Genomic DNA, 21973 nt, shown 5'->3' with positions numbered 1-21973 from the left:
AGAAAACAGACTGACCTGGGGAGCCTGGAGGTCCTGGAGGCCCCATGACACCAGGAGGCCCTGGAGGTCCTGGGACAGTGACCATAGATGAGCCCTCTGAAAACAGAAAGCACATGAAACATTGAGCCCAGCCTTAGCTCTGAAGTACTGGTGTCCCTAGCAGGGCAGACTGATGTCTTGGCTTCTCATTACCTGAGTTTCCCCCTTCCCAGCTGCAGACCCAAAGAGCTGACCATGATAGCCTGTACCTAGCACTGTGCCTGCTGACTGGTGCTTCTTGGGAAACATCATGGTGGAATTAGGGCAGTGCTTTAAGCCAAGCTTGATGGAAGAGTCTAGTGAGAGCTCAGAAAACCAGCGTGATGATAGAAATGTAGGCAGTAAAGGCCCGCTCAGGAGGTTTCAGCTGAAAACAAGACTCCATTGGCAGTTAGATTAGAGGACATGTATTATACTCTGGCAGAAGATGTATCTATGTTCTGCCCAAGTTCTGAGATTTTGTCAGAGACTGAGATTAAGAACAACCAACTAATTAATCGGGCAGAGAAAATTCCAAGGCAGCCCAACATTCATGCTGTGGTATGGGTACTACTTGATCCTTTTGAGCCTGATTTATAGTGAGAATTAGGAGCAAATGGCAGATTGAAATGCATAAAGTTTGTAGTTTCTGCAAAGAGAAAGTGCCTGACAAATTGTACGTTTGAGTATGTAGTTGCAAAAAAGATTAACATTAAAAAGAAGCCAAAAGCTGGGCACAATAACACACACCTATAATCCCAACACTCAAGAGGTTGAGGCAGGAGAATTGCCACAAGTTCAAGGCCAGCCTGGACTACACAAAGTGAATTCAAGGACAGCCTGAACAATACAGTGATGTTATGAAATTTTGTCTCAAACAAACAAAAAATGAGCCAAGTACTTTGCATCAGGACAATAAGAAAGATAATTTAAAGGCATTTTAGGAGTCCCAGGACCTCACCCACCATGGGTTCAAGGCTACAAAACTGCAAAGCATTCATTTGAAAAGAGACCCCCAAGAACCCTGCTCAAGGAAGGCCACTTAGGCAGTCGGTGCATGTGAGAGGTAAGGACACCACAAGGAGCATTGCTCCCTGACCTACATACCTGAAGTCATGATCCTGCCTGGGGTGCCTGGTTCACCTGGTGGGGGGCAATGAAGAGGAGAGGTCAGGGGGGATCAATTAGTGCTCGATACATCATTGTTGAGGCTTCTGATTGATTGTCTACAAGGTCCACCTGTGGCTCTTGCCCTCAATCTAAAGGCTTTTAAATGAAGTTAGGGGGCCTTCAGGATACACTGCACACATCTCCCTGCCTGTCTCGGACCCTGCAGGCTAAGCAGCAGTCCACACATAGAGAGGGGCTTCTGGGGAGGATGGGGGAAGTGACGCCGAAGGAGGCTGACCTGAGTCAGTCCTAGCTCCCTTCCCATCCTCACTTCTGGGAGTCACCTTAGGTGGGAAATTATCTGGAGGACAAAGGACACAGGCCATGGGCCCAGGAGGGGAACTGGGGGTCTCAGCATGTGCCCCAGAACTCTCCTTCCCTGGGATGATAGGAAGAGGAGCATGGGGTTGGTATCTGGGAAATCCTGAGGTGCAGAAAGCCACGGCTCTTTCCTGCCACTCTCTCTGAGTGTTGAAAATGCAAAGGTTGGTGAAGGACCTCCAAGAAGGAAAGCAGGATTTCACGAGTCATAGGCTCCTTAGCTGGGGATTCTCTTTTCCAGTTTCAAAGCTTTGTGAGCAGAGCAAAGGGGCCAGAGTGTGGTCTCTGCTCACTTTTCCCCAGCCAGGGATCAAGGGCAAACAGAAGCAACCACTGAGTGAGTTTTGTTGGAGCAAAAGTCCAACATGAGGTAAGACATCTCCTTCTGTCCACCTAACCCTGGGGGGGTCTGAAGCCCCATGGACAGGAAGAACAGGGTTTCTGTGAACTCAAACCTGGAAGACTTATTGAGCTCAGTGGTCATCATTTTAGGGTCACATTTATTTATCCCTCCAAACTACTTGGCCAAAGCCATCATTGGGAATATAGTTCTTGGGAGGGTTCATTCTAGGGCCCCATAGAAGGTAACAGTGACTGATTGCAATGGCCCAGCTCCAACCATTGGCGTGCAGGAGTTGGGGTCACAGGGACACAGGGAGCCGGATGCTGAGGACTGTGTACCCCTGGGCTTGCTCAGGGTAGAGTGGGAGCGGGTGCCACTGAACATATAAGGGTCACTGCACTGCCCCAGTCCAGGCCCCGAGGAGCATATCCCACCTTGGTCCTTTGACTCTGCCTTCTGCCCACACAGAGCCACTTCTCAGGAGTACCAGGTGTCCCCAGTCACACCAAGGCCCATGTGTGGCTCCTGTCATGTGAGTGAGGCCCTGCCTAAGGGGATGTGAAGGCAGGGGGCAGCAGCACCCTTCCTGGCCTGCGGCCACCACGGCCTGGAGCTGACAGCAGGGCCCAGCTTTGGGGGTGAGGACCCAGGCACCTTGTTCAGCAAAGATTGGGGCTCCACCTCTCAGCCTTCTGCTGGAGCCACTAGGTGCCACTGTTGGTCCAGGCTTTGGCTAGAGAGGCCCCCAACTCCTGCCAATCCCCTCTCCCACCAACCCCTCCCTCCTGCGAAAATGGCCTGTGTGAAGAAAGGGAATCTTGTTTGGAAAATCACTTACCTCTATTCCCTTGTCGGCCAGGGGACCCAGGAAGTCCTGATGTGATTAAAAACAGGTCGGTTCGTTGGTCAATGTAACTGGGACCCAGCCGTCCCAGGCACCCCGGGCAGTAGCTAGCTCTGTCACCCAGCACAGCCGAGCCAGCCTGGCCTTCAGCTTTAGTCCAGGCAGCCCTGAGCTCTGTCCTTCTGTGGCAAACAGGGCAACCCCGGGTCTTGCAGTTGGCAGAGGCCCTGGGCTCAGCTGGGCGGGACTCCAGCCCCTCTGCCTGTGCAGGGCTGGGGCTGGGCCTTCCCTGGGGAATCTAAAGGATGTCACTTTATGTTCTGTCCCTGGGGCCCTTAAGTCTGCCTGATTTCCTTTAGGAAATGAGGGGCCAAGTGAGTGATGATTTCTCAAACCCAAAAGAGCTTGCCCCAGAGAAACTGAGTCCCCTGAATGAGGGGGTGCCCGCTGCCTTGTGCCAGCAGGTCGTGGGCCCCTGTGGGTATTCAGAACTCCTAGCCAGCAGAAACTCCTCAGCAGGAGTCTAGGGCCTCCTCCCAGGCCTTCCTGCACAGGAAGTCAGAGTCAGCACACAATTTAACTTCAGCTGTCCTTCCTAAGGTGCCCGAGGAGGCCCTGAGCCCATGTTTTCTGGGGGCTGAGAGAAAGGCAGTGGCACTCCTGGAGGTGAAGTACTGACCAGGGCCCTGTCTAGGAGGGTGTGGGAGGGACCCATGACTCACCCTGAGGTCCTGGGGGTCCCGTGAGACCTGCAGAAAATAAGACACAAGAGGCAAGAGCATCAGGGCTGAGAGCAGGCCAGAGGACCTATGCCCTGACCCTGCGGGGGTGGAGGCAGTCCAGGCTCCTCCCAGCACTGGGCAGAGCCAGTCTTGGACTTTGTCGTGAAGTGACCCTCTGTGCCACTGGGTGCTGGGTCTGGGCCTGTTTGGGCTCACAGACTCCTTGGAATTTGAGGTGAGCCAGGAACCCCAAACATAGCCAGGCACATGAGAGTACACTTGTGCGTGCACATGCACACATAGCACCCCCCATGTGCACACCCTGGGGGGCATCTCCCTGCCCTGTTACCTGGCTTTCCTGGATCTCCAGAAAGTCCCGGAGGGCCTCGGGCTCCAGGCATACCTGTCAGGCCCTGTTCACCTGGGAAGAGCATTAGCCATTGAGGGTGTTTCCCTGAGGAGGGTCACGTGCCCGCACCTCCAGGCTCATGGCTTCCCCAGGTTTGCTAACTGACTTGCTGGCAGGTGAGGAGGAGGAGGAGGAGGAGGAGGAAGGAGAGGACAGCAAGAACCAGACCACCCATTTCCCCAGGCTCCGTGCCACTCTGGCATCGTGGTGGGGACTGGAGCGAAGCCAGGGACATGGGCAGGGCAGGGAGTGGTGGCAGGGGCAGGTAGTAAGAGTGAAGACAAACCTCTTAGACCTTGCTGTCCGTCAGGGCCAGCGGGGCCTGGTAAAGGAGAAAAGTGAAGCCCGTCTGTTATTCTGGGGCCATTTCTGTGACCCTCCCCCTGTGCTGCCCCAGGAGCCTCAGAGCACACAGTGTCCCAGGCAGGAGCCCTCGCAGCTCTTCCTGTGGCCATCAGCTGGAGAGAAGCCCTGCCTTGGTCGCACCCTGGCTATGGCCTTCTCTCTCCCCCTTCCCCTAGGCCAGCAGTTGTCTCCTTTCTGCTGAATGTCACGGCCAAGGGCCTGGATGCTCCTAAGTGTTCGCTTCACGTACTTAGGTCCTGGAAGTCAAAGTTCCCCCATGTTCCTCTCTTCTCCTTCTCTAGGTGCCCTCCTGGTCTCTGTCCAAAATGGTGTCCTTCTGGGACTGTGTCTTGCTCTTCCTGTCTTTACTCGCATTGTCCTTGCTGCATGGGGAGTTTTCCAATCGGGGTATGTATGAAATCTTCCTCTTTCTAGGACTATCCTTCCTTCCGGTAGGAACTTTCTCTCTCAACTATATCTCCGTGGCATTTGGTACCTGTCACCACCTGTCACCTCTCACAGGCTTCATTTCCCCTTGCAGAGGAGAAGTGTCTTATCTGCTGGTTGTCTTATTTGTCCTGTGTACAGGTGGTTCTTATGAACAGTTGGCTAAATAAGTGATCCTAAAGGTGCCTCCTCTCCACTGTGGGGCTTACGTCCTTCTGGGACCCTGTGGGGCCTGATCCTTGGAAAGTTCTGGGGTTAGCTCTCACAGTCCCCTGACAGGTCCCTTCGCCTGGCCCTGGCCCTGGCCCTGGGATTCTGAAGGACCTCTCCCCTCACCTGTCCTCTGCTTCTAGGCAGGAGCTGGGTGGGTGGCTGTGCCCTGCCCAGGCTGTTTGGGAGCAGTGAGACTCCACAGAGGGAGGCTCAGCTGAAGCGGCCCGGAAAGTGGGACTTGACTGCAGCGAGCAGGACAGGGAGCAGGGGAGGGAGCCCCAAAGGATCCCCGCAGGGCCACGTGGCCATCGCCCTCACAGCGCAGACCCCACAGCAGCCGCCCTTGGGAACACTCACCCATTGCTCCTTTAGCTCCAGGTTCTCCCACAGCCCCGGGCAAACCTCTTGTGCCAGGCTCGCCTGCAAAGGACAGAGGGCCCGGTCAGCTGTGTGTCTGAGCACGATAGCAAGACCCCACTTGCTCCTGCACCCCGTCATGCCTTCCCACCACTGCTGCTTTTTGACTCCGAGGTCAGGGTGGCTGCCCTTCCCCTCCCCTGGGCTTCTGACCCACGCCAATCCTGATTCACAGGGGCATGTTCAGGAGTCTCATTCCCTGGAAACAGAAAGCCATCCCTTGGGGTCCAGCGTCATCAGGATCGGTTTCCTTTGTAGTCACACCGGGTTGAGTTATGAGCTTAGTGGGTGTCGTGGGACACCCTTTCTGCTACTTTGAGAATTGCTTATTAATTTTCCCAGCTAGATTCCCCAAAAGAATCAGAGACAACTATAAACTCCTCTTTCTGCCCAAACATTTACTGTCTGGACTGTACATTATGGTCCTCGCTTATCTCTTACTCACAGCTTTACTTATCTTTGTGCTTTTTCTAGATAGCAAGTTCCCTGAAGGTTTGTAGCCCAATTCTGTCTCATCCTTCTGTCCCCACCTCCGTGACTGGCAGGGTTACAGATCATGAGTAGATTAAAGGGGACTCCTGTGTCTACTGACCTGTGAGGCCTCGGGGTCCTTTCTCACCCTGGTCACCTAAAATAAACATGGGGCAGGGGCAACCATCAGTGTGAGCGCCTGCAGGGATGCGTGAGCTCTCAGCAGTGCAGTGCTGCCAGGGCACTGGATAAGCGAGGAGCGAGGCTGGTCTCCCAGGTGACCCCAAGCCCTGCTGTTTCCCAAGCAGGTGCCCTGGGTGCAGGAGGACCGAAGCAGAGGGCAGACACCCACAGTGCACCAGCCACCCCCCAGGACCACCCCACGCGGTTATGTGATGGTGGTGTTTGCTTTGCTTTGGCCTCCATTCCCCTATCTGAGGTGCGGCATAAGGAGGACCTCTTGCCTCCCTCTCAGTTGCAGGCTCTGAGAACCAGAGTCCTGGGTGCTCTCAGATCTGAGTACCCGGAGCAAGGCAGACTGTGGTGATAATGAAGCAGTGATGGGAATGGCCTACCTTTGGGTCCTGTAGGTCCTGCAGGCCCTTTGTCACCTGAGAAGGAAACAGACATGTTGGTGTGAAAGCCCTGCGGCGTACTGCGAGGTGGGTCAGCTTCTGTCTCCAAAGACAGCGCCCCCTTGCCCTCACTTCCCCCGCTGGCACTTGATGCACAGGCTGTGGGCTGTGTCTGTCAGCCACTCTGGCTCCCCGGCCTCCTCCTGGGATGCGGAGCATCCACAGGGCGACCTGGCAACCTGCTCTTCCTCCCAGGCCCTCCCCAGCTCACCTTTAACTCCAGGAAGTCCCACTTCACCTCGGATCCCTTGGACGCCCATAGAGCCTGCTCACCGGAGGAAAGCAAACAGGTGAACGCACCTCCCATCCGCACAGGGGCAGGCACACACCACCCCGACGCGCAGCCCGAAGTCAGAGTCAAAGGCTGCTGCGCACGAACTCCTGTGAAACCACTGCAGCCCAGGTTCCTTGTCCCTGCTGATCACTGGCTCTGGCACTGGAACAGCTCACGTGATCCTGGCTGCAGCTCACAGTTCTCAGGGCATCAGACAAGCTCTCTGGCCCCAGGGAATGGGGCAGAGGCAGGCAGTGGCCTAGGTGCAGGTAGGATGTGAACTGCCTATTGCTGGAGCTCTTGGGGGGCCTTGCGCCCCGCACCAGGTCAGGATGGACCTAAACAGGTCTCATCAGGGCTCAGCCACGCATGTGGATTTGAGCTTTGTGTCTCCAGGAGCTCTCTATAATTGCTTCTTTAAAAAGGCTTGGTTTTTCTTTTAACACCCCTCCTTTTTTCTCCCAGAAACAGCATCTATTTTCAAGAAGCAGCACACTGACCTGGGGGTCCTTGGGGGCCAGGAGAGCCATTGGAACCTGGGGAGGAGGAAGAGATGATCAGCAGAGGGTCCGGTACTGGCGGGGTCATGGGACCCCAGGGTGATGGGCAGGTGGGGGTGGAGGACTCACTTCCAGGTGAGGACTGTGTGGGTGTACATTGTTCCCAGAGTGTTCTTGACAGGACCCTGTGTCAGAGGGTCCAGCAGTGACCCCAGTACAATGTCTTCCTTAAGTCTGAGGCTGTGGGACTCTGGGCTAGGACATGGGTGAGGAGGGGAGGTGGCCAGATGGGCATCAATATGAGAAAGGGCCCATTCTCTCGGCTGTCCCAACACGCTGATTTTGATGTGTGCACTGTGGGCCCCAGCAGCAGGGAAGACTGATTCTGATTTCCCTTCTGATTCACCCACCCACCCAGGGATCGCACTGTGAGGCCACTGAAGAGGGGAGGAGACGGGGCCAAAGTTCCAGTCCCCAGCTTGACCCCCAGCAGACCCATAGCCAGACACAATCCGGGACCCCTCTTTTCTGGTCTGTCCTGGATGTGTCCTTCCCTGGCAAGCTGTACCCTGCCCTGAGCCCTGGACATACCTTTGGGACCCACAGAACCTGGGACACCAGGAGGACCCTGCAGTCCTGGTTCGCCAGCAGCTCCTGTGGCAGGAAGGAGCACGGTGAGAAAGCCCCCCATCTGGCTGTCCCTCGGCCAGGGGGTCATATGAAGGGGACACTTCCTGCTCCTCCATGGTTGCGGATCCTCTTGGGACCGCAGAGAAGCCACTAATTAACAAAATTCCACACTTTCTACTCCCAGATCCTTAATCTCCCATGAGGTCTAGAACTTATGAGGCACTCAATAAATCCTGGCTGCCTGGAGGAGCCACATTTTTAAGGGAAAAGTAAAACTAACAACAAAGCTTCCTGCTCAGCCTTTCAGCATTAGAAGATTTTGGGAGCCCACCTTGGTTTCCTGATTAGAAAACGGCTCCATGGTTAAGGATCTCATTGCAAATGTTCCCAGCCCCCTCCAGCACTGGTCTGCACCTGGGGCTCTCCTGTGTCCCTCACTGTGGTGTCCTGCACCCCAGCCCACTTTGCAACAGCTCCTGCTCCCTGCGTTGGCTATGCGCAGATCACCACCCCCGTCTAGGAAGGACATTTCACCGGGACCTCCTTGAGTTACAAGCACTGCAGAGCCCGTCATTGGTCCACTGGCCCCACAGGGCCTAGCACAGAGCCCACCTTGAGGAAAGCACTCAACAAACAGCACTGGAGGAAGGTTGGAGGGAGCCAGGTGGAAGAGGCCAGGATGGGGCTGGGGATGTAGCTCAGTGGTACAGCGCTTGCCTGGCATGTTTGAGGCCCTCAGGTTGATCCCCTGCACCACCGATTTTATGCACACATACACATATTCTATAAAATGTGGAAGGAAGGACCAACACAGCGAGCCCTCCTGGCGAAGGACTCGCCTCTTACCTCTGTCCCCTTTCTCCCCAAATCCAGGAGGCCCTGGTTCTCCGCGAGGTCCCATGGGGCCTTCTCGCCCTCTCTGGCCCATGGGTCCTTCCATGCCGGGATCTCCTAAAGACAGTCACGGCCAGCCTCACAGTTAGGGTCCAAGCCACAGCCTAGGGCTCCCCAGCTACGCCTCCCCGGCAGAATGCTGGCCTGGGGCCTCTTCCCTGACCACCAGCTCCTCATCCCGGCCCTGCAGACTTTGCTTAGCCCAGAGTACAGAGCGACTCTGAGAACACTACACTTCTGCTCCTAACTCGCTGGTGCCTTCTCTGCTCACTGTGGGCAGAGGTTGACATCCTCACGCTGGCTGCTGGCCTTGGGGCCACCCCTTCAGCTCCCTCCGCATCGTGCTCCTCCTGGGCTTGGCCTTGCGGCCTCTGCCTTGGCGCCCTTTCGTCTGTAGCACGTGGCTGCTGTCTTCATCTCTGCTCCCCGCCCTCCCCTCTGAACGACGCTGACTCCCGCTGTCCCGCCAGGCCCTGTCTTTCTCAGGTCACACGTGACTCCCTGGCCTGCTAAGACTTCTCTTGTTTCCCATGATTGCTGTCTCCCCCAGGGGTGGCAGGGTTGTCTCCTAGAACAGGGCCTGTTTACCACAGCCCTGTAATAAATGTTTCCTGCGTGCACGGCGAGGGGGAAATGAGTGGAAAATCCGGCTCTTACCCACACTGCCTTTTTGTCCCTTTGGTCCTTCTGGACCAGTGTGGCCCAAGGGCCCAGGGCTACCTGTGGACAAACGAGAGGACCTCAGCCCCGACTCCTCTGGAAACAGCAGCCAGGACAGAGCTGCCAAGGGCCAGCAGCCCAGAAGTCACCGGGGTTACACACCTGGAGTCCCAGGAAGGCCTCGGTCTCCTGCAGGGACAAAGGTAGAGACCTGTTAGCCAGGGGACCTAGCCCAGGTCCCTGAAGGAGCCGCTGGTGGGAATCGGGTTAGGGATGCCAAGCGAGCGATGAAAATACAATGAGCGCATGTTTTTAGTATAACTATGTCCCATAACTATGTGAGACACTGTCGTGAAGAATGAGAAACACAGCTGCACACACATCACAGGAGGCTGCGAGTGCTGTATTTTACCTGACAGCAGCGGGCTCAGGGGCCTAGAACCATCGGTTCTGAGGTCTGGGCTGCAGGAGGGGAATGAGGCGCTCTGGAGGGTCCGGGGGTAGGGAACCCAGTTCCTGTGCTTGGGTCTCTGGGAGAGCACGGCGAGCTGGGGACAGAGGGCGACCCTGACAGGGGAGGTGGCTGTCCGTGTGGATGTGCATGCCGGCTACAATCACCTGGGGTGCTCAGACCCGAGGTTCCTGACTGCATTGACATCCACTGAGCCAGGGCCCCGGAGGTGGCCCGTCCTCTGGCAGTTTCTATGTGCACCAGGCTTTGCCAAGCCCAGCCAGATGGGACAAGAAGATCCACGCTGTGTCCAGTGGGGCCAGGGGGCTGGCACCTCCTCCTCCTGATCTGACGGGAGGTGGGCTGGGGCCGTGAGCGTGGTGTGGGGGGTGGGGCGCGGCTGTAGGTACAGACGGGGCTTCGCCCGTGGTTCCTAACGGGACCCTGGCCAGGTCTGTCTGCAGCCCTGGGGTTGAGGGCCCCTGCTTTAAACCATGCTCAACCTTTCTCAGATGGGAAGGGATGGAGAGGTGAGGGATGGCAGGAGAAGGAGATAGAAAAGGGCCGAGATGGGCCATGCACTGCACCAACTGTACATCATGAACGGAAATATGTGCTGATGAAAGATTCAAAATAAAAAGTGAAAATGTCCATGTTGTATTTACCTTTCGGACCTTGACTGCCCATGTCACCTAAAAGCGGAAAGAAATGGAAAGTATGAGAGGCACAGGAGCTCAAGGGCCTGTCTGCCTCTCCACAGTGCGTCACAGCTGCATGACAGTGTGGGAGCCACACGTCAGGGAGAGGGGACCGGTGTGGTCCCTCTGCTCCCATGTGCGCCACTAGGGCAGGTCGCTGAGCCTCCCCTAGCTGCCGCCTGGGTCCCTCCCCATGGTAAGACCTAACTCAAGCTGGTTCTCAGCCCTCTGGGAAAGTGGTTCAGATTCTCATGCTTTCATTTGGAAAAAACAGAAGACGTTTCTGGTCCCCCTGGAACAGTGCCTCCCACGGTGGGACCGAGCGTGGGGAAAGGGCTTGAGTCCCTGCAGTACCTTTAGGGCCAGGGCTCCCACGGAGATTTCCTGCAAGAGAGCGAGTCCAGGATTAGGTCACATCTGTACCCGTGCACACACACAAGAGGGTGTCGTGGGCCACGGGGGAAACTGAGGCTAGTGCGAGGACTCGGGCTCTGCTCCCAAGCTTGGCAATTGTCCCACAGTCAAATGGGGTCCCAGGGCTGGCGCCCCTTCCTCCTGGGGCCATGAAGAAGACGAGCAGGAGGGAGGTTGAGAGTGGCTGAGTGGGGTCGCCAGCCCTTGGTCGCTTGCCACCTGGAGACAAAGCAGCAGACCGGGGTGAGCCAGCCCTGCACCCCGCACACGCTCACCGTTCTCCTGCTCCCTCAGCAGCCTGTTCCTCACGAACACCCAGAGCTCCTCCTGGCTGAGGCCGCCCACAGACCCGGCCCTGCTGGCACCCACTCCCTCGCCGGGCGTGGCACCCTGGAGCCGCTCCCTGTGGCTCTTTTCCATCTGGTCCTCATAGTACAGCACGCCGCCCCGGCTCCTCTCCAGCTCGTCCACACGGGCTTTCAGCTTCCTCACCTCCTCTGCTGCAAAGGGACAAAGGACAGATGGTGCCATTGGCGAGAGCCCGTCCTGTGCCCCACAGTCGCTGCTGTGGGGAGCCAGCACGGCCTGGTCTGGGCAGCTTCTTCAGGGTTAACCCACGGTCACCCTCTCGGAAATGGCCTGGGCTTGTTGGCTGAACTGAGTGCAGAGCTCATCCTCCTGCTGTTGGAAAAGGCGAAAAGCCAAAGGCTGCAGACTGGCTGTGCTGACAGCCTCTAGCAGCCACAGGTGGGACTAGGCTGCCCTAGGGTCCCGGCTACATGCTGGGGGACCACATGCCCTGCCAGGGGCCTCCCGAGCCTCAGTTTCCTCATCTGTGGCAATGCGGGGTTTGCATCTATGACTTGAGACCTCTGGCCAGTGCCTGCCTTTGGAAGGGCAGTGGGCTTGGGCAGGTCCTGCTCCCTGCCATGCAGACTGCCCTGGGACCTTTGCACCTACCCAGAGCGATGAGGCCAAAGAGCAGCCCCAGGAGCAGGAGCCAGGTGAGCAGCAGGCCCAGCAGCCACTTCCACCAGCTGCAGCAGGAGCCACAGGGGCACCAGGAGGGCGCGGCCCCCCACAGTCCTCCAGCGCCACCACCGCCACCACCACGGTGCTCATAGCCATGGGTTTCTGCAGAAAAAACAGGAAGGCGTGGTGATGGAGGCACTTCTGCCCCTTTCCCTCCAAAGTCCCAGCTTTGGGGGACTCCCCGTGGCCCAGGTGCTGGGGCAGGGCTTTGTGCTGAGCAGCAGCCCAGAGGAGTGGAAGTCTGGCGATCGTGGGCCTGAGCGTGTGTCCCTCACAGGTCTCTGAACCTGTAATTGGTGTGGAGATGATCTCCTTCACGATAGTTCCCCAGTGCAATGAGGCAGCTTCGGCAGCAGCACACAGCTTGAGGCTGGGGCCCTCTGTACTGTGCGGACCGCACTGCCCTGGTCTGCCACCACCCAACCTGTACCAGGCCTCACCTGAAGTCTTCCCACGGCCTGTCTTGCTTCACACGACTCATGCTTTGTGGTCCCCGTGGTGCCCAGAGTCACACACAGTACTTAATGGGGCCCAGTCAGCCCAAAAAGTTGTTTGATGTCTCCAATAGGGATGTAGGGAGGAGAGGAGGGCCAGACCATTGGGCTCGAGTCACCCTGGGCCCCCACACAGGGTGTGAGCTCTTCCTGGGGTCAGAGCTGAGGACTCTGCCTACAGCTGCCAGTTAGGGAGCAGGGCCTGTGAAGTGCCGTTGCAGCGCTGGGCTTCTCTGAGGCCACCTGCAGCCTGCAGCCTGCCCTCAGCCTGCTCCTTCCGGAGTCTGTGGGGAGCCACAGCTGGTGGCTCCCATGTGCATGGGCGCCAGGCAAGGGGCCGCCCTGTCACCCGCCACTCCAGCCCCGGGGTCTGTCATGGCAGAGGCCCCTCTCACCCACCTGCGGACGCAGACTTGCCCTTGGTGGAGACAACCTTCACATCTCCTGAAAGGCAAACGGGTTTGGACCTGAGCTTGTCATCCTGCCCCTTGCATTGGTTCTGGGGATACAGTCACACTCCACACACATGCTTGCATACACCCAAGGCACCCTGCAAACAGCAAGCCACTCAGTCCTCATGGATCTGGTATTTACAACAGCATCCACGAAGACGTGGCTTGGCCAACAAGTGACGGAGGAAGAGAGCTAGTGTTTAAACACTCTTGCAGCCTTGAACCTTTAAATGTCAATGTTTTGGAAGATCACGTTGGGGGTGACATTGACATTCAAACAATAAGTGTGCTTGTGAGAGATGACTGATGTTTTCTTTTCCTTTGGCCCTGGGAATTGAACACGGGCCTCACCCACATGAGGGACACGCTGCATGCGGACTTCTCTCTTGGCTAAGGGACTGTGAACACAGTTGTGGTCATGGTCAGCAGCCCCACCTCCTGTGGGAGGGCACTGAGGATGTTTGGCCAGGACTGGCATGGAGAGCCAAGTCTGTGATACTATTTGAGCATTTGTGGGCATGCATGGAGTTTTCTGTGAGTTTGTCAATACTTTTCATAGTATTCCAAAAAAAAAAGAAGTGTTTTTGGACTTCACAGCCCTGGCTCCACCCCTAAAATGTGAGGAATCGCTAACCTTGCTGATTTAGTCAGGTTCTAATCCCCTCACTCTCCGAGTCAGGGTGGTGACTGGCTTCACTTGCATTTACTTTACAATGTTCCATGAGTTGCGTTTCCCCACTTTACGACCTCCCTGAAATAGCTGTTTGGAGGATGCTGCAGGACTTTGTGAAGAAAGGTGTTTAGACAAGAAAGAACCCAAATATTCGGGAAGGAAAAAAAAAAGCAAAGCTAGAAAGGCTTTGCAGGATACTTTCCTAATCATGGGAGGACCAGTAGGGTGAGACAAGAACGTCACAACTGCCACACCAGAGGAACACTCTGCACACCCATGCTCTCCCGGGGAGCTGGTTAGAACAGCTCCCTCCACAGCAGGTCTCGGGTGGGGGGCTGGAGGGTGTGGGGTCTGGGTTCCACTGGCTTGGGGACACACCCTGAGTGGCACGGTCTCAGGAGAGGAAGAAATGAAACGCGGCCAGTTTGCTCTTACCGTTCGTGTCTGCTTTTAGGCAGGTGTCGGCAGTGTAGGCAGCCTCCTTTTCTTTTTTCAGGGTGTCTTCTGAAAAAGAAGCTGTGCACAGAACCCATGATAACCTGGCACCTCCTCCCCCACCTCTCCCATCCTGCCCCACATCCCCTGGCTGCTCGGAGAGGTCAAAGTGAGCCAGATGTGAAAAAGCCCTGCTCGTGTTGGGCCAATCTCCCAGGGCCTTGCTTGTGTCAGACCTGCTGTTGCTCAGAGACCCCCCTGGAAACTGCCTGAGTCTTCACGGCTCTTCTGCCTTCAGGACAGCCCCCCGACACTCTATTAGGGCAGGCATTTTCCACCAGGGTGGCGTAGCCCTGGGTTCCTGACAAAATCCCCTCAGATCCCTTTGCTAGGCCGCCCGGCTCTGGCGTACTTGCAGCAATGCCGGCGGGGGTGGCAGTGAAGACTTTCCCACTGTCCTTGGTCATGATCAGCAGCTCCATCTCCTTCTTGGAAGGCACATTGTCTTTCTCCAGGATCAGGAACTTGCAGTCCTTGTGCAAGAGGTCATCACTTTGGACATTGGTGGTGCAGGCTGAGGAGGAAGGAGGCCCAGGAGGAGGAAGGAGAATGTGCCCGAAGAGGGGAGAGGGAAGCAGCAAGCAGAGCAGAGAGGAGGAAGGAGGTAGAGCGAGATTAGTGAGAGCTAGGGTGAGGCTCCTGTTCTCCCTGACAGTGGTGCTATGAAGTTCTTGGGGGGCCAAAGACACCCCTCCATCCGGCTGGCTGGGCCTGGCCACCAGGAGGTCGAGTCAGTGACAGGGGTGCTGGGCCAGTGGCCAGTGGGTCTGCGTCCCCACCCAGCAGCACGGGATCTTTGCCAAATGGGTGACCTACCCCCTGCCTCAGCCAGGCAGGACCTTTAACTAGAGTGACTTCTAAATGCTGTCTTTGCCGTCTTGAGGAGGCTCTTCCTGACCAGTTGCCCACCCCTACACATGCACTCCTGTTTCCACCACATCATGGGCAGTGCATTTTCTGCAGCGATCCTGTGTGTTTTGTCTTTGTGTTTGCCATCTGCCTGCTCCACTGGAGTCATCAGGTTGGTGAGGGCAGGAGTCTGCCCTGCTTTGGTCGCAGTTGCTCCCAGCACTTAGAACAGAGTCTCTTATACAAACTCAGTGCCCGGTAACATTTTTTTTTTTTAAACCAGTGACTGCTGAACAGAAGCAACACTGGGGTCAGAGCAGAGGAGAAAGTGGGCTCGCAGTGTGGCGTGGAATCCAACTTACAAAGATTCTGTAGGAAGCAGGGAGGGTGCTGGCAAGGAGGGGCTCCCTGGTTCTTACAGTGGGTACCAAAGGACTGTAGTCAAGTGGGTGGCTGGACAGTAAGTGCAGATCCCGAGCAGGTGCGGTGGGTGGGGCTTTCTGCCCCCTTGGGTGGGAAGGGCCGAGGTAAGTTCAGGGTACGCTCATCTCTGTGCTCAGAGAAACATTCGGGAGACCCTTGGGGTGGGTTGTGTTTGTGGACCTCAGAGCACGCATGGATTCTGTCCCCTGCTCCTGTACACCCTGGGTCACAGCTGGGCAATTCTGCCTGGGTGCTGGCCTGACCCCCGGCAGCGGAGAGCAGCACTCACTGGTAGAGGTGGTGGACACGCCAGTGCTCACAACAGCGGGGCTCTGGGACACATTTTTCTTCACACCATGTGCTGCAGGAGAAGGACCATAGTGTGAGCTCGCCAGCACGGAGGAAGGCGCCTGCAGCTCTGAGCAGCTAAATCAGCCCTGGCAGAGGTGGCCTCCTCAGGTGAGGTGGGCCCCGGCTAAACTTCTCCAGCCACCGGAGCAGCGAAGAGGGCTTAGATGGGACATTCATGGGTACAGTCACGCTCACCCTTCTAGGACTGTTCCAGGGCCCACCTATCCCAGGAAGTCCTCTTAGGCCTCATATCCATCCCTTCTTCCTGCATTCCCACCCCACGCAATGTCTCGTTTCATTCCTGTCATTGCTGCAAGTGCATGTGTTAGACTTTCCACTCCAGCATGCAGGTTGAAGGCGAAGGCCGAGGCTCGTGACTCTCCCCCCTGCCCCAGCTTCCAGCTTTGCACAGGTCAGCAGCCTGGGGTCCACCATAAAATCAACCAGGGGACTGATCTGTGGTGACAGTGGGGCTGAGCAGGAGTGAGCTGTGTGCTGGAGGGACCACCAGGCTGGCCAAGGCACAGTGAGACCCATGAGGACGTGCAGGTGACACATGCCAGGGCACAGACGCCCCTGTGGGGCAAACTGGCCTGCACATGGTCAAGGGTGCCGCCTCAAGTCTGGGAGGGGCTGTTCTGGGGAGAGGCCAGTCCCTTTTCAGGGGCCTTTCAGTCCTTCTGAGCTGCCGAAAGGGGTACTGAGAGCCGTGTCCTCAGGGAGGTGCCACTTTCCAACTCCAGAACGGGACCCGGCTACTGACCTGTTGAAGTGGCGGCTGTGCCATGGGACAGAGCAGCTGAGCTGGAGGCCAGATTGTTCTGCATTCCAAACACTGTGAGAGGGACCGGGAGCTGTGAGAACCGGTGCATGGACGCTGCCTCCCTACAAGCTGCAGGCCACCTCCTCAAGCCCCCGACCCCCTTTCGTGACAAACTGCTTTGCAGATGTCAGGTTTCCAGTCTTCCTCAATCCCCAGACTGTTAGTGACACACGTAATTTTCGTATGGCTCCACCTCCCCACCCCAGGCCAAATTTTACTAACAGTTCCTTTTGCTGGGCAGTTAGGACCACACAACTTAACAGCTAGCTGCAGTACATCCGGGGTCTGACAAGTGTTTCTGTAACCCTTGAGGTCCTAAAACATCCGGTGTTGGGACTGAGAGGCAAATACTCGGCAGATTCCTGGTTTCTCGACAACTCTTTCTTCTCTTCACTCAAACATGGAAAACTTCCCTAACCCTCCTTATCCCTTTCAAGACTCCTGGTTCATGTATTAACAACATCCAGAAACCCACTCGCCCTTAGGCGATTCAGGTGATGACACTGACCTGAGGAGCAGGAGCTGAGTCCAGGCTGCAGGGTTGGGGAGCAGGGGGCCAAGTTGTTTGGGACTCCAAAGACTGCAGGGAAGAGGAAGGGTGGGTGAGAGGGGTTCTGGTCATCACAGGAAATGCCAGGACTGGGTTTTTATGTATGGTTACATTTTGTCTTTTGGAAACATCTCATGTTCAGTTCTGTCGCCTGGCAGCAGAGAACCAAACACCAGGCTGTGGTTCACGTCGGGCCCCAGCTGACAGGTGATCTTCAGTTGGTAGTGGACAGAAGCTTTGAAGTGGACGACTTGCTCAAGGTTGGGTCCCACAGTGGACTGACGTGGGCGATGACAGAGCCCCAGAGTCCCATCCGGTGTCCTTCCCCGTTCCCCCACTTTTCCCGATACCCGGTTCTATATTCCTTTCTATAGGACAAGACTGGAAGAGACGCCTTCTGGACAGCACTGACCAGACATTCCAGGCAAAGTCGTGGCTTGTCTGGCTGAAGAAAACCTCCCCATTTGCCCCAGGGACAGCAAACGCCCCAGCGTTCATTCAGCTCCAGGGCAGAGATGCGGAGACTTGGATTGCGCGGGGGGAGGGAGCGCACAGCGGCCACCTACCTGAGCCTGCTGAGTAGGCGTTGGTGTTGAGCAGGGAGGAGCTCTGGGCCGTCACGTTGTTGTGATAGGTCCCCGTGGAGGACCCCGCCGGCAAGGTGGAGGACCACAGATGGGAGGGCAGGTTGGCATCCAGGATGGTGGTGTCGTAGGTGCCCGACACTGGAATCCAATATGAGCACTTGTCAGGGAGAGAAGAGTCCACATCTCCCCACTGGGGGAATGTGGTGGTTTGGCTTCCAGGGACTACCCTAGGGTCCCACATCCCAGCAACCCAGGGGCCAGGGCAGCCGGGCAGCCATCTCACTTTTCACTGAAATGTCAGTGCTGGTGAAAACCAATCTCACCAGCCCTTGGTGAGATGCAAAGTTGATCTGGGCTCTTTCTCCCCACCTCCTGGCAGGATGTCCCACTGTTTGCTGGCTCCTCCATTGTCAAAGATTGGGGGCAGCTCTCTTGGAGCCAGCGAGACCCCAAATCAAAACTCGGACAGAGTCCCAGACACATGTGGGGGTCAGGCAGGACTGCCCTCGGGTCTGAGGCCACACTGCGCACATCCCCACCTGCCCCGCCGCCTGGTGGTGCTGGCCAGCCCAGGGGTGATAAAGCACCCAAGGCTTGGCTTCATAGGAAAAGCACAAGGAAGGTCAGGCCCGTTGATCTTTCCTAGGTGTGAACAAGAGGCAAGCAGCGTTTCAGAGAGAACTTGGTTGCTTTCCTCCCTCCCTCTGAGGCTCTGCTCGTTTGTCTTCCTGACCGCGAAACCTCCTTTGCGCTCGGTAAGCACTTGACACACGGGTGCTGGACACCAGTCGTCCCACCCCTTGGTTTCCTGTTCACTCCCCAGACCCAGCACCAAGAGGGCAGCAGCTGTGTCTGTCTTGCCCACTGCTCTCCCTCAGCGCCTGGCACTGGACGCAGAAGAGGCAAGTAGTAAATGCTCAGCAGAGAAGGAGCGAAAACGCTACGGCTTCCCTGTACTCTGTGTGTGGGGAGCCTGACCAACACAGCCAACTGTGCAGAGGCCACTGGAGGAAAGGAGCCAGACTCCTGCATGTCTGTGAGGTGGTTCACTGTGTGGGCGCAGGACACAGCCCGAGGGTTCTCGCTGCAGAGACAGTGGATTGACCTTGTTTTGCGGTTCACCCTTTTTCCTCCTAAGCCCTTTCTCCCTCCCTCTGACTTCTCTGGCAAAGCCTGAAGGGGTCCAGGGCGCCGCTGGTTCCCAGCCAGTGTAAGTCTGCACCTTCTTCCTGCCCCCCACAGCCTGGGTCCGGGCTTACCTGACTGGGAGGTGGCTGTCATGACTTTGGTCTCCACGGTGCCTTTCTTGGGGATGGGGAGAGTGTTGGACGAGTTCCGGGTGGGGCTGGCACTTGCCGATCGGCTGCCCTTGAGCAGACGCTTGACATCATCCAACTCTGTCCCTGTGGAGGAATCCCCAAAGTTCCCCTCAGGCCCAGGACTCCGCTGAAAAGCTGCAGTGAGGGGAACATCCAAGGTGTGCTTCCCACATCGGGCATTTTTGGTTAGCTTTATACTTTTTGTGTTTTGCTAATTATAACACTTAATCCACCTAGCCCTGGATAATATTAATAGCCTCATAAATATACCTCGCAAGAGGTCAAACAGATGCCACAGAGATGTTCTGGTGGCTGTCACCTGGGCGTGGGCAGTTAGAAACCAGGTCTGCGGAGCACATGGTCACCTCACCTCTGCACAGGGTGCCCTGGATGTCGGGTCCTGGCCCTGTGCTGGGGGTGTCCAGAGGAGCCTGTGGCCCAAAGACCTGGACATCACCCTGCATTCACACATGACTCAAGTTCAAGTCCAGCCCACTGATTCTCTGTGTAGCAAGGTAAGCTAGGCAACAAGCTCCTCGTGCTTCCTCCCAAAGTGGAAAATGTGACAGAAGGGGGCACTGAGCAAGGGCAACACAGAGGAGGAGTCTGGCAGGCCCACGCAAGTCAGTGCTGGACCTCACGGGCTCCTCCCCCACCCCCAGAGCTCTGTCCTTTGGCTTGACACCCCGAGCCCAGAAGGACTCGGCTGACCAGATCCCACCGCCAAGGAGCTGAACTTGGGAGCTGAGCTCCTGCTTCAGTGTCCTGACCCAGCCCATGTTTCACCATGTACTTGGTTTCCAGCCTAAAAGTTAGGCTTTTCAAAACCTTGCCAAATAGCCTCTAAAGAGAGCAGCAGGTCTTAAATCCAGTGTGGGGATACCGGGAGTCTTCAGCCTTGGAGGTGAAGCTGGAGCCACCACAGTGTACTGGTTCTGTCCAAGCCGAACTTGTCCATTGCATCCCCACCCTGAACCATGCCTCAGACTCTAATTCAGGTCCATCCTTTAGGGCACACCTGGCCCAGGCAGACCTCTCTGCCCTAGGCTGGCATGGAGCCGCCCTGGGCTGTATCGCCTCACCACACAGCTGTGACGTTGGCTGGTCCACCTTCTCCACATTGCTGTATGAGCCTCTAAGCAGCAACTAAAGCCCAGCTCCTAACAGAGGGGAACTCACAGAAGACCCTTAAAGATGCTTTCTGATTGAGTGCACACACACAGCACTAGTCCGTAACTCCTAAATAGTACACAGTATTCACGTGGGCCATTGACCACTTACATCTGGTAGAAGGCGACGCACTCTGCAGCCGAACTCGAATTTCACTCTCTGTGCAAAGAAAGAGACACGCCGGCCGTGAGCGGAGGAGCCCAGGCTGTGGCTCCTGACTCCGAGCTCTGAGTGGTTTCAAGCTGTTCTGAGATTTCTGTGCCCACAAACGGGAAACCTAGCTGTCCTAAGAGGGATGCTGCCTCACCTCACCTGTCCCTCCCTTCCAGGCACCCGAGACCCGATGGCATCTCAGGGCAGGGAGGTTGCACGGCACTCAGCAGTGACTGTTCCCTTTCAAGCTTCTCCCCTGCCTCTGTGCTCCCTTGGGCACAGGGAAGCCCAAGCCTGCAGTGTGCTGACGGCTGCTGAGGCCAGGCCTCGCCTGCCCTTCTGTGCATGTCACGAGTCCCAGCGTGAGGCTGGCTCCCACGAACTGCCTGGGAAGTGCGAACCGAATGAGTTGAACCAAAGCCGGTGACAGGGCTCACCTCGAGTTTGGCTCCGTCCTCTGGTGGCAGAAGATGCTGGGAAGGAGATACATGCAGTTTTAGGCATATAGAAGAAGAGGTACGCTGGATATTTTTGACAGGAAGGTAAATACTTGGGAGAGTGTTTTCTTACTGTGTGAAAACCCAGTAAAGGGCTCTTCTGTACAGCAGATGCTTAGTAAATGATGACCACATAGCAATCAATGATGACTGCATAGCTGAAGGGCAGAGAGCGACCCGAATGCCCCAATGCAGTAAGATGTTCCCTTACTAATGCTTAATTTAGCCTGAGGCAGTCTACCTGGGAGCACAGCGCCTCTGTCTTGGCTGACAACACTGATCAAATAGATCAAAAGCTGTCAAGTCATCCCTTTAGTTTATTAGAGCCTGCTTTGGTTTTCAAGTATAAGCAAATAAATAAAATATTCACTGTATGATCAGTGGTCATATCCTCAATTTATGAGCCCAGTAAGCTTCCAAGAACAGGGACCAAAGACCTGAGGCCAAATGAAGACTTGGTCTAGGGTTCTCTAGGCCATGATGGGGCTCTTGGAAGCAAGCTAGGGTGGAGGTGCTAGAGTGAGGGCATCGGTTGCTCTGTGACTGCTGGGTGTCTTTGCAGGAAGGTCCCCGTGCCTCTCATGGAGGAGGAATCTCAGCATTTACTGCTTGGCCTTAGCGGTGTATCTGCCCAACCACGAATCTTGTGTAAACAGCTTGCATTTTAACAGTGCTGCGAGCAAATGCTTGTGAAAGCAAGAAATGTGATGGACAGTCCCTGTGAGATGAAGCACAGGGAACGACAAGCCGGCAGTCACCTCTTCTGATGCATCTGGTCGGCTCATGGTGTTTCCCGCCCACCACCCAGCCCTGCAGGCTCAGAGAACCAGGGAGAACATACCGAACTCCTTCCGAGGGTACTCCGGGGAAGAGTTGCCACTGGAACTCCCTGCAGAGGGGGACGAATGCTTAGCACAGCTGGCCTCCTGGGCCTGTGAACTTCCCAGAGAATGGGCCACTCCAGCCCCTTCTTCCTACCCCACGGCCACAGGCATTTGAGGAAGGGTGAGCAGGCATTTGGAAAGAATCAGGCTCAAGACTTAGAACGTGACTCCCCAGTTCTCTGACCATGTGACGCTCATTTCTGCAAGTGGATCCTGTTCACGTAAAGGTATGAGCCCTGCCCAGGCCTAACATCAGAAAGCACTGTGGAGGGCTGGGGACGTAGCTTAGTGGAAGACGAACGAAGAAAGGAGAAAGAAAGAAGAAGAAACAAGGAGAAGGGGGGG

At 56.3% G+C, this 21973-nt stretch overlaps 1 protein-coding gene and 1 long non-coding RNA gene across 9 annotated transcripts in view; one reads left to right on the top strand and one right to left on the bottom strand.

The window, feature by feature from the left end:
- The window catches only part of Col17a1 (collagen type XVII alpha 1 chain), a 45161-nt gene that overhangs the window by 11229 nt on the left and 11959 nt on the right, over positions 1-21973 (bottom strand). For all 6 annotated transcript variants that reach the window (XM_019207793.2, XM_010626467.3, XM_010626469.3 and 3 more), the window contains 30 exons: positions 21586-21633; positions 20685-20720; positions 20206-20253; positions 18865-19008; positions 17585-17743; positions 16977-17048; positions 16409-16480; positions 15584-15655; positions 14375-14536; positions 13963-14043; positions 12802-12846; positions 11837-12010; positions 11152-11376; positions 10817-10846; positions 10430-10456; positions 9476-9502; positions 9311-9373; positions 8606-8710; positions 7721-7783; positions 7130-7165; positions 6567-6620; positions 6296-6331; positions 5842-5877; positions 5190-5252; positions 4114-4149; positions 3768-3839; positions 3419-3445; positions 2691-2726; positions 1126-1161; positions 16-96 (listed from right to left, as the gene is read on the bottom strand). In XM_019207793.2, the coding sequence (XP_019063338.1) occupies positions 16-96; positions 1126-1161; positions 2691-2726; positions 3419-3445; positions 3768-3839; positions 4114-4149; positions 5190-5252; positions 5842-5877; positions 6296-6331; positions 6567-6620; positions 7130-7165; positions 7721-7783; positions 8606-8710; positions 9311-9373; positions 9476-9502; positions 10430-10456; positions 10817-10846; positions 11152-11376; positions 11837-12010; positions 12802-12846; positions 13963-14043; positions 14375-14536; positions 15584-15655; positions 16409-16480; positions 16977-17048; positions 17585-17743; positions 18865-19008; positions 20206-20253; positions 20685-20720; positions 21586-21633 (2166 nt within the window). The remainder of the gene's footprint in view (positions 1-15; positions 97-1125; positions 1162-2690; positions 2727-3418; positions 3446-3767; positions 3840-4113; positions 4150-5189; positions 5253-5841; positions 5878-6295; positions 6332-6566; positions 6621-7129; positions 7166-7720; positions 7784-8605; positions 8711-9310; positions 9374-9475; positions 9503-10429; positions 10457-10816; positions 10847-11151; positions 11377-11836; positions 12011-12801; positions 12847-13962; positions 14044-14374; positions 14537-15583; positions 15656-16408; positions 16481-16976; positions 17049-17584; positions 17744-18864; positions 19009-20205; positions 20254-20684; positions 20721-21585; positions 21634-21973) is intronic.
- Positions 3003-10363, top strand: LOC104863814. Of its 3 annotated transcripts, XR_780686.2 has the most exons (4): positions 3003-3653; positions 6311-6382; positions 6551-6645; positions 7095-10363. It is a non-coding gene; the product is annotated as an uncharacterized LOC104863814 (long non-coding RNA). The 3 variants fall into 3 exon arrangements; XR_004516312.1 differs by having other exon boundaries at positions 6311-6645; XR_004516313.1 differs by lacking the exon at positions 3003-3653 and adding an exon at positions 3662-4580 and having other exon boundaries at positions 6311-6645.

Source organism: Fukomys damarensis, unplaced genomic scaffold (assembly GCF_012274545.1).
Source record: "Fukomys damarensis isolate Sample0158 unplaced genomic scaffold, DMR_v1.0_HiC HiC_scaffold_8, whole genome shotgun sequence".
NCBI classification, from domain to species: Eukaryota; Metazoa; Chordata; class Mammalia; order Rodentia; family Bathyergidae; genus Fukomys; species Fukomys damarensis.
This window is presented reverse-complemented; position numbering and strand designations above follow the sequence as displayed.